General features: G+C 40.4%; 1 protein-coding gene across 1 annotated transcript; it reads right to left on the reverse strand.

The window, feature by feature from the left end:
* Positions 1-14: 14 nt before the first annotated feature.
* nipsnap2 (nipsnap homolog 2) lies at positions 15-10,094 on the reverse strand. The gene is made up of 10 exons (XM_080053460.1): positions 9,982-10,094; positions 9,181-9,320; positions 9,031-9,076; positions 8,511-8,605; positions 7,827-7,897; positions 7,594-7,734; positions 4,209-4,240; positions 2,048-2,142; positions 1,306-1,389; positions 15-1,092 (listed from the first exon to the last, which is right to left on the reverse strand). Exons 1-10 carry the CDS (start codon positions 10,071-10,073, stop codon positions 1,028-1,030), a joined length of 861 nt encoding a protein of 286 aa, XP_079909586.1. The 5' UTR covers positions 10,074-10,094; the 3' UTR covers positions 15-1,027.
* Between the last annotated feature and the right edge of the window lie 713 nt (positions 10,095-10,807).

Genomic DNA, 10,807 nt, shown 5'->3' on the forward strand with positions numbered 1-10,807 from the left:
TGAGCTGTTTTATTCTTTGTTGACATTCTGGTCCTACCCTCTACAGTGTCCCCTATGAACCGAGGAACAAAAAGACAGGATAAAACATGCTTTCTTTAACAATAAAATCTGATATTACAATATGCAGCAGCACGACTGCCCACCAAGTGTCATGTTCAGTCCACCACTGATCAATAACAGTTGTATTCAGAGTTTTTCATACATGATAGTTATGCTTATTTTTAAACATGTTGAATAAAAACTGTTTAAAACTAGGCATGTCATGTTTAAGAGAAAAAAAAAGTAGAAGCCATAGTTACAAACACAGCACCATGAAACATGAACATCACAGTGACAGGAAACCTAAGAACATCCAGAAAAAGCAACTGATTGGGAGTGTTTTGCACACAAACTTGGATGATAGACCTGGGAGTGTTTTGCACACAAACTTGGATGATAGACCTCAAAATATTAAAGTACGAGGTTCACTTTTCACACCATGTCAGACTTCATCTTCATGATTTACAATGGAGATCTTTTTCATTAATATACAGAGGTTTTCTCTCACTTCACATAGCAATGAAAGTAAGCAGATTTCAGAACATATGCCTTTTAAATTTACATTAAATAAATAGCTACTGCACTGTGCAGTGGGCTTCAGCAGTAACCTACACATCACACGGCCGCTTGTCTTTTCAAGTAACTTTGGTTGGTTCTTAGCAATGAGCTCTATTCATGGACCAGTTTTAATGTGGCACGTGACACAGGACGTAACAACCATCAGGAGGTTTAAATTGGCCAAATTTGCTCATCCTGCTCGAGGACCACAAAGAAAATAAGTTGTCAGGGGCTTGGGACTATTTGAATTTTAGATGCATGGTAGGCATTTGGTCGCCTCTTTCTTGATATATTGAAAGCAAAGACAAGAACAGAGAAGGGATGTTGACTGGCAGCACTGAGAGGAGGTGGACACCTTGACAGGGATGCTCTGGGTGGATGTAACAATCGTAAGAGCGCCAGCTGACGCCTGTTCAGCTTGCCTCTCCTTTTACTGCAGCGGGGAAGCCTTTGTTGGGATCATAATCCTGGAATCCATATGCTGAATGAGAGGAACTGGAGAAAAGGTGAAAGATTTAGAACTGATTTCTTCATAATTCCTCATTAAAGTCCTTTCAATATTGATCAGGTTTCAGCAAACTCTGAAGCTTAGTATACATTACTTAAGAAAAACATAGGTTACTCCTGAAAAAAAATAGTGAAGGAAAGTGCGCTTAAAGTTTTCTTTACCTTCACCACTTTGTTTAGATTTTTTTTTCCTTTGCTCACCTGTGTAATACACCACCTCGTCCCAGCCTTCCTGCTGCCAAGCGCCACTCCTCGTTTCTTCTCTGGACTGAAGGTCTTTGTAAGCTGCAATCAACAAAACCAACACTTTACAGCAGATGCGCATATACTAAATGGAGTCACTGCTCCAACAATCTGTGACACTGGACCAAAACTAAGAAAATGTAAACAATGAGCCGAAAGCTCAAACGCTGAGGGGAACTTGTTGGGTGATAATTGTCTGTTGATTACTTACTAAAAGTACTCCCGAATTCAAATAAGTGCTTTAAAAAGTGTATGCAGTCTATACAATTTCAGAAAACTGATAAATGCTCATAAAGGTGTCCCAGAGCTCAAGGTGATGATTTCAAACAGCCTTTCTGAAAGTATATCTATAATAAAATAGAACTAGGAAAAGCAATAAGTCCCTGAATCCTTAATATCGAAGGGTTGGCGGTTCGATCCCCGTCCTGCCACATGGTTGTTGTGTCCTTGGGCAAGACAATTCACCCTCCTTGCCTCATGTGAATGTGTGTGACTGCTGTATATATGTGGTGTTCGGAGAGCCTGTAGGCACGAATTGGCAGCTACACTTCCGCCACCGGTATGACTGTGTGTTAATGAATGGAACCTGGAACCCTGTAAAGTGCTTTGAGTGCCTAGAAAAGCACTATATAAATCCAATCCATCATAATATGGTCTCTCTGACTCTGTAATGTTGCATGAAGCTGATGTTTGATCGTACCCCAGAGGTGATGAACCATATAGAGGTCGCCGATCTGGGAGAAAAACCCTCCCACAGCTTCTCTGTTGTGCTGGCGGTATCCAATAGCCCTCGCCCTGCAGACAAGAACAGCTTCAGTCACAACACAGGCCAAACACACCAATCTGGCACACAAGGACCAGGTACACATTACATACAGTGGCTTGAAAAAGTATTCATACCCCTTGAACTTTGCCACATTTTGTCACGTCACAACCACACACGTACATTTATTTGTGAGGTGGAATGAAAATGAAATATGATTTACAATTTTTTTTATAAATAAAAAACTGAAAAGTGTGGCGTGCAAAAGTATTCAGCCCCCCTGAGTCGTTGTGGAACGACCTATCGCTGCAATTACAGCTCCAAGTCTATTTGGGTATGTCTCTACCAGCTTTGTACATCTACAGACTGACATTTTTCCCTGTTCATCTTTGCAAAATAGCCCAAGCGCCAGATTCAGCGTCAGATTGGATGCAGAGTGTCTGTGAACATCAATTTTCAAGTCTTTCCAGATATTCTCAATTGGATTTAGGTCTGGACTTTGACTGGGCCATTCTAACACATGACTTTGATCTAAACCATTCCATTGTAGATATGGCTGTATGTTTAGGGTAGTTGTCCTCATTGAAGGTGAACCTCCACCCAGTCTCAAGTCTTTTGCAGACTCTAACAGGTTTTCTGCCCTGTATTTGGCTCAATCCATCTTCCCATCAACTCTGACCTGCTTCCCTGTCCCTGCTGAAGAACAGGACCCCCACAGCATGATGCTGCCACCACCATGTTTCACGGTAGGGATGGTGTTTTCAGTGTGAGTTTTCCGCCACAGATTGCATTTTGGCCAGAAACTTCAAGTGTTTGTCTTATCTGCATATGCTGCGTCCACCGAATGGTTTGTGGCAAGGGTTGGAGGAAGGTGCTCTGGTCAGATGAGACCAAAATGGAAGTTTTTGGCCATAATGCAAAATTCAATGTGTGGTGGAAAACTCACACTGCACATCACCCTATAAACACCATCCCCACCGTGAAACATGGTGGTGGCAGCATCATGCTGTGGGGGTCCTGTTCTTCAGCAGGGAAAGGGAAACTGGTTAGAGTTGATGGGAAGATGGATGGAGCCAAATACAGGGCAGAAAACCTGTTAAGAGTCTGCAACTGACTTGATAGTGGGGTGAAAGTTCACCTTACAGCAGGACAACTACCCTAAACATACAGCCATATCTACAATGGAATGGTTTAGATCAAAGCATAGTCATGTGTCAGAATGGCACAGTCAAAGTCCAGACCTAAATACAATTGAGAATATATGGAAAGACTTGAAAATTACTGGTCACAGACGCTTTCCATCCAATCTGAAAATGAATGTGTCCATACTTGGCCTTTTTATTAATGGTGATATTTTCATCTCACTTTCACTGTTGTGTCTGCTTTGTTAGGAAGACAGGACATGTACAGCTTCAGAGCAGAAATGTTTGGATGATATTAAGGTATTTTTGAAGTTATATTTACATATTAGGTCAAATATAACGTCTTTGAGTGCCCCCCAAAAAGCACTATATAAATACTATCAATTATTAAATGATGATTATTATTATAATAACATCATGCACATGACGGTTGGGAATGACCACAAATGTTTTCACTGGAAAGACATGCAGAAACACAGGACATTTCAGTAACACTGCAGTCAGCCTTTACAGCCAACATCACAGACAAAAGTTGCAAAACAAGTTGGGAGATAAAACGCAGTGGATACAAAAACCAGATCTATATATAAACTGGTCAGACAAGCACAAATGCAAACAGCAACCCTGGATAACTATGGCGTGTGCAAAAAGCTCACATCTTTGTTTTAAAAGTTAACTGCAATAAACTGTATTGCACAAACCGATAAAACGTTGACCTGTTGGCTAAAGTACGGGACGTTTCCAGGCTCATTATATTCTAGTATTACGTGCACACTGCACAATATATTCCACTTGATTTTGAATCTTGGCTTGAGAGTGCAATAGTGCCGCTTGAAAACAGTGCCTCCCTGTGGAATAGCTCCTGTTAATGACACTGCTATGAGGAAGGCTTCATGTAATGCAACTGTTCTGTAAGTACAGTTCAGTGAAATCAGATGTGATTTAGGCCGCCTTACCAGTAATTACCCCACTCGATCATGGTCCCTGGCTGGAAGAAAGAAAACACAATTTGCTTTGTTACAAAACATTAAAAATACCAAACTTTCCAAACTACTGTCACATTGTTTCCAGAATAAATACATGAACACAGATAAATGTTTTCTTTTTTCTTTGTGGAGATAAGCTGCAATAACAGATACATTCGAAGGCCTTTTCAATAAGTCTCTGGCGCTTAAGACACAAACGCCCTGCGATTTCTAAGATGTAATCTCAGTCTGCAATGAGGGATAAAAGCGAGCATTATGTAGGACTGAGGCTGCTTTAAATTGAAACATTAATCCAGGCTGAAGTCATGTGCCACTGGATTTCCTGCGTTTCATTTGTGAGTCCGTAAGCAGAAACAAATTGTTTGTGGCGTGTCCCAGTAGGGAAAAGATAGAAACAAAAAATAAATAAATACACAAAACGTTATAATTTATGAGGTTGTGGAAGTAAAAGCATGTGTCAGTTTAAATGGGGAAAACGTGAGCTAGGAAAAGTGAAAGAGTAACTGTCACCCTTCAGCAAAACAACTGCTGTGGAGAAGACTTACAGCCTCGAAGCCCCCGCTTCTCTTAGGTGAACAAAACATTTATTTGCACAGGCTTGTGAAGCGTTGATGATCAGCAGTGTTTCCCATAGAATGTTTTTAGGCCCGGTGGTAAGAGCTGATAAAGAGTATGCGCGCCGCGTGCGTGCCAAAACGAACCCCATTTGACAGCCTGTTAAAAATGAGGGCATAGGGTTATGCTTTCACATTCAGTACGTTTGTACTGTACATGTGGTGTTTCTCACAGGATTTTTAGATCCTGCTGGGTGAGAAGGGACCTTCTAGTGGGGGGCCTGGGGGCATGCCCCCGCAGAAGAGAACCTTATCCTTTTTAAAGTTAAATGCATCGATCTGGTGCACTAATTCTGTGCTCTGTAAACAACTGTCATATGTCCTGCCTATAACAATTTTCTGTAATAATTTGGAGACACAAGCTATGCAAACCATTGAAGAAAAACACATGGATTTCAATAAAAAACAATAAACACTAAGATCTAATATAGACAGGTCCTGTCTAGTAGGCCTACTCATTTCTGGAATAATCTGAATCACCTCACCTTGAAGCTAGCCTATTGAAACATTTTCTTAATTTTTTTTATGCAAATAGCCTTGTTGAAAATAAATGAATTAACATAGGATACACATCATGATTAGCCTATCAACATGTGTGCTACATAAGGCAAATTCCCTATTCCGACCATTATATTTCATCTAGCCTATTCCTCAATTTAAAACATAAAAATAAAGTAGCATTGAAAATACAAAGAAATACAGCTTGTAGGCCTACACTAGCCTGCTGTTTTCAAGATAACTTAACAGTTAAAACAATAAATTAATATGTCCCTTGAAAATAAATGAATGCTTTTCTGAGAATGTCAAAGGCAGTAGCAGTGTGGCACTTCTGTAAACTTACTGAAACGAGTGCATGCCATTTTTTTCTGCGCTGTCTCTGCTGTTGATACAGATTGGTTGTGTTGCCACGGCGACGTAGCGATTTTAAGTTTTGCTCAGCACTTTTTCCTGTTCAACGTCCCTGTTACTGAGTCCTTACTATCACCATAGAGCAGGCGCTGGTTTTATTTTTGCCATTAGTTCAGCGTTTGCTTGCTAGTCATGCTCCTGCTCATTGGCTTCCGTGTTTAACAAGTGTGCACCGAATGCACACGCGCATCGCGCCCGCCGTGCGCAGACACACACGCAGACACACAGATCAGCTGATGGGATGATCAAACGAGAGGTTGTAAAGACAGGCGCACACGAGGGGTAGACCGACAGTGCCACGCAGACGCTCGCAAATGATTATTACGGAGTCAATGAGAAATTGATAAAAAAAAAAAATATATTTTTTTTTAAGTCAGGCTGCTGTTGGCCTGGGGGGGGGGGGGGTCCCGTTGGCCTGGCGGCCCCGCCTGTACAATGGTAGGGGAAACACTGTGATCAGTCAAGTCTCCTTGGACAATTTACCACAAGTGCTTTCTAGTAGCTCTGTCTATACATCTTAACCCATTGATGACGGCTGCTGCGCGACGCCACATTGGCTCTCCTGCCTGATGCTGCGTCGCGCAGCATTATTACTTTATCTAATTTTCATGGCATTCCCAGCATAGAATGCACTGTCATTGGTTCAAATACACATGAGGTGGGTTTTGTTGATTTCTTTAAGACCACGTGACCACCCAAAAGTTGTGTGGTTTGCCGAAAATCATGTCAATCAAAAAAATAAAAAATAAAAAAATAAAACAAAATAATAAAAAAAATATGCCAGCTATGTCGGCGACAGAACAGTTAGTGGCGTTTGGTGCGCAGAATCAAGGTCTACTATAGACTACTGACGAAAATCACACAACACATTGCATCTATTTATTAACAATATTTAATAATTTTCTAATTCATCTAATTTTGACGATTTTTAGAAATATTTGTTGGTTTGTAAGCGCTAAGGGAGCATGTTTAAATAAAACCTGTGAACCTTAATTTTAAATGTATTTTATTTCATGTTTCTATGTGCTACACAGGCTTAGATATTAAGGTTTTGGTAGACTTGACAATTCGTACTATTTTTTCAGAAAACCCTCAGGCATTAAGGACATGCATCCTAGATTGCTATAGTCATCAATGGGTTAACTAGCTGGTCCTACAAAACACAACAGAACAAACCTCAGGAAACAGGCCCTGATTCCCTCACGCTCAGTCTGACTGAGGAATTTTCTCCAAATGAACAAATATATCAAACAAGTTCAATTGTTTTTTTTTCTCTGTATACTTAGTTTCTACACACAGCAGCTACTGTGTTGCATGTTTGTCCCTGGAGGAGGGACAAACAAGTTGCAAAACAAGTTGGGAGATAAAATGCAGTGGATACAAAAATCAGATCTATATATAAACTATACAAATATATCAAACAAGTACAATTGTTTTTTTCTCTCTGTATACTTAGTTTCTACACACAGCAGCTACTGTGTTGCATGTTTGTCCCTTGAGGAGGGATCACTCCTCTGCTGCTCTGACTGAAGTATTTTCTTCTTTTCCCCTTGTTACAAAGAATGTTTTTCCTTATCCAAACTAAGGGTCAAACGGCTGAAGGTGCAGTCCAGATTGTAAAGTCTTTTTAGGCTCTATTTTTCCCTCTTGTGATTTTGGTCTATATAAATAAGTAAATATAAAAAAAGAGATTAACTAAATATAAGCTCATGCACCCTTTCAAGTTTGGATTGTTGACAATTAGCGCTGCACACTGCACTGCACACTTAAACTCACTCAGTGGTAAACATCCACAGCACTACTAACAACGTGGTACACTCTCCTAAACTCACCCTGAGCTGGTAGGACCTGAGCTCGTAGATGTTGGGGCCCTCTCGGGGGACGGGCTCGTTCCAAAAGCTGAACTCCAGCAGGAGCTGGTTCCTGCGAGACATCAGCATCTTACCCCGCTCCTTCCTGTACGCTGTGAACTCCTGCCATTGGATAGACAACAATCAATAAGATGTTCTTCAATACATGGCTGCGCTCTGCTATTAGCTAAATTACTTGATTGAGGAGGCTTTACCTCGTTCTGCTTGAGCTTGCTCTGTACTTCTGTAAGAGCCGGGTATCCACCTCTATAACGCCAAAGATGAACTGAAAAAGGGGAAATCATAGATGAAAATTCACACAAGCAACAGAAAAGAAAAGAAAAATCGGTTTAAAGCAGGAACATTGAATAATATGATATAAAAATATTCCTCCAGCCTTAAGACTTACAACCTTTGTTTGATAATTATCCCTTTCTGAGAGGGTTAGATCAACAGGGGGCTGTGTAACTGTTTTTGTCTTTGTGAAAATACTTTATCTTTCGAAAAGTTAATGAACTCCATTGCGATAATTGAAGCCCATTAGCAAGTGAGCCGATATGAAAGTTTACAAGAGCTGTTCATTACTCTGAGCAGGTTATATTGGGCAAATTTCTAATAACACTGAATCATTTGTCATGGATATGTGAGATAATGGATGAGTTTGTTTGACAATAATTCACTAATGCAACATAATTTCGTTCTGGAATGAGAAGAAAAGAGAAATACTGACCCTGAGAAACAGAAATGCTCATATAAGGTAGTTTAATGCTACCTTTTAGTTGCTTTAATTTGTTTTTAATGATGGTATACTAGCATGAGCGTGGATATTCGGATTTGTAAACTGTGCAGATCACAGAACGTTTACACTGTAGGGGCATATGTGATATTAGTAATCATACCAGCCTGGTCCTGTTCTCCATACCAGGTATTCCATGTTCCCACCAGCTCACAGGGGTAGTACTTATCAGCATGGATGGAGGGCAAAACATCCTCACTGTGAATGAATGAGAAACACCCAATTCAACCTAGGTACTTTCAAGTAGTTTGCAAAAAAAGGAGGGACATTCAAAAAAATTCCATACATTTCACTTGACCATTTTTTGTCACTTGTAATCTCCCTGACATTGCTCCAAGTTCCAAATGAGTCTCTAACTACAAGTCGATGGTGTCTAGTCATCTTAGGTATATATATATATATATATATATATGTGTCTGTGAAGGAATGAACTCGTGCCAAGTCGTCAATCAACTCACAGGAATAGACCACTGAGACTTATTTTTACTCACCCCTGCACAACAGCGTACGAGGACACCACGGCCTCGTACTGCTACACCTACTGCTGTCACTACATCTGCTTAAGTACAAGGTACCGGTAATGACAGCATGCAGCTTAGACAATAACATGAAATATTACTCACCAGAGTTTATTATACGCGTCCAGGCACTCTGGCTTCACATTATGGACTGGAAAAGGGGAAAAAATTTAACAAATTGTACTTCACAACAATTTCATCACTACTTTAGGATACATGCTTTATTTATTTACAAATACTGTAAAGTCAACTCACACTGAATTTTGTAGAGGTTGCTTTCTTCGTTTTTGGTCAGTAGGGTGGAGTGTGCGTCTTTCCTGGGATCAACTTTCCTCACAAACAGCGACTTAAACCAGCTGTCCTGTCCATTTCTGTTGCCTGATGCTGCAAACCCCCTGCAATCACAGATGGGTCACAATAAGATGATCCTCATTAGTTTATGACAACCAGATATCTTGATACCTGATTAGATTTGCCTTCATGTAGAACCTACTATCTTTTCTTATGGGCCAACAGGCATAACACTTTACAGATTGACAGCTACTGTTGTCAGAGTTTACAACATATAGCCTATGGCCTTTGACATGTTATTATCGTTAATGTTTATGATATCCACAATGTGCTTTTGAAAACAAATGTTGAATGCAGCACGTTAGAGTATATAACAGTGCATCGCGTACAGCATGTATCAGAATAACACGATATTTGTAAACTAATGCATCACATTAACAATGAAGCACCAAATTGACCTTGAGCTGCTATTTGAGATGCTCAAGAACGAAATATAACAGAAACTCGTACTTGTACACATTCACCTTCACCACACACGCAGCTTTTGTCTTAAATATGGCGGAATAAACTATTTTAAAGGAGTAAGTCGCTTTCATGTGGGTAAAAGCTGAAGGCCACTGAGGAAGGGGCTAACACTTAACGGGCTAGCTCACCGCAGCTCACCGTCGCCACTACACAAACTTACTGAAAGAAATCAACGAAGACCGCGAATTACAACACCACAGACACGACTACCAGACATGAACATAAAGGTGATCACCGCACCTGCTCCACACGAAGAGCTGTCCGGCTGACTGGGCCCTGCTTTTAGCCCGACCCAGGCCACCGCTGACTCTGTGAAGGACTCCTGTCGCCATCTTTCACCGAGCTAAATGAAAACAGAGCGGACACTGTTACCGCCTGTTACCGGTAGGTGGCAGTGCTCACATAGAATGGCCAATGCACAGTCACCTATGGAGCAAAAGAAGGAGTATGTATTTATGTGTATGTTTGTATCATGGGATATGTATTATGTATGTGTGTATGTATGTATGTATGTATGTATGTATGTATGTATGTATGTATGTGTGTGTGTGTGTGTGTGTGTGTGTGTGTGTGTGTGTGTGTGTGTGTGTGTGTGTGTATGTATGTATGTATGTATGTATGTATGTATGTAGGCTATGTAGGCTATAGGGTATCTATGTATCGATGTATCTATTTGTATGATATGATGCAAAAATAGTAGGGTATTTAGGCTTAGGCCCATAAAAAAGTAAAAGTTAAACAAGGGAAGAAAGAGAGAAAGAAAGAAAGAAATTAGCAATGGCTCTGTTCCGTTTGAGTATCCCATGTGAAAGTGAGTTTAGTTGTGCACCACCATCCTGATTATGATCACATTATTTGAGTATTATGTTGTGTGTTTTTCAGATAGGCCTAATCAGAATCAGGTTTAGGCCTACTGCCAGGTATGTTCACAAAGACAAGGAATTTTCCGTGTTCTGAAGTCATGTGAAATTTAAAAGAACTGGACAATTGTGCAGGAGCATAATAAAAAATATGCAAAGGATCACAGATCTGGAATCTGGATGTGCTACCTGGATTATCCAATAGA

Source organism: Ammodytes marinus (assembly GCF_949987685.1).
Source record: "Ammodytes marinus genome assembly, chromosome: 3".
Taxonomy (NCBI): domain Eukaryota; kingdom Metazoa; phylum Chordata; class Actinopteri; order Uranoscopiformes; family Ammodytidae; genus Ammodytes; species Ammodytes marinus.

What these genes read in the sequence shown, in the direction of transcription:
- nipsnap2 (XM_080053460.1), bottom strand. Translation starts at nt 10,073, where the DNA reads ATGGCGACAGGAGTCCTTCACAGAGTCAGCGGTGGCCTGGGTCGGGCT. An exon ending in CAACCTCTACAAAATTCAGT is followed by an intron (nt 9,077 to 9,180) that starts GTGAGTTGACTT and finishes CCCCTTTTCCAG; the next exon opens with TCCATAATGTGAAGCCAGAG. An exon ending in TGGAGAACAGGACCAGGCTG is followed by an intron (nt 7,898 to 8,510) that starts GTATGATTACTA and finishes CCCCTTTTTCAG; the next exon opens with TTCATCTTTGGCGTTATAGA.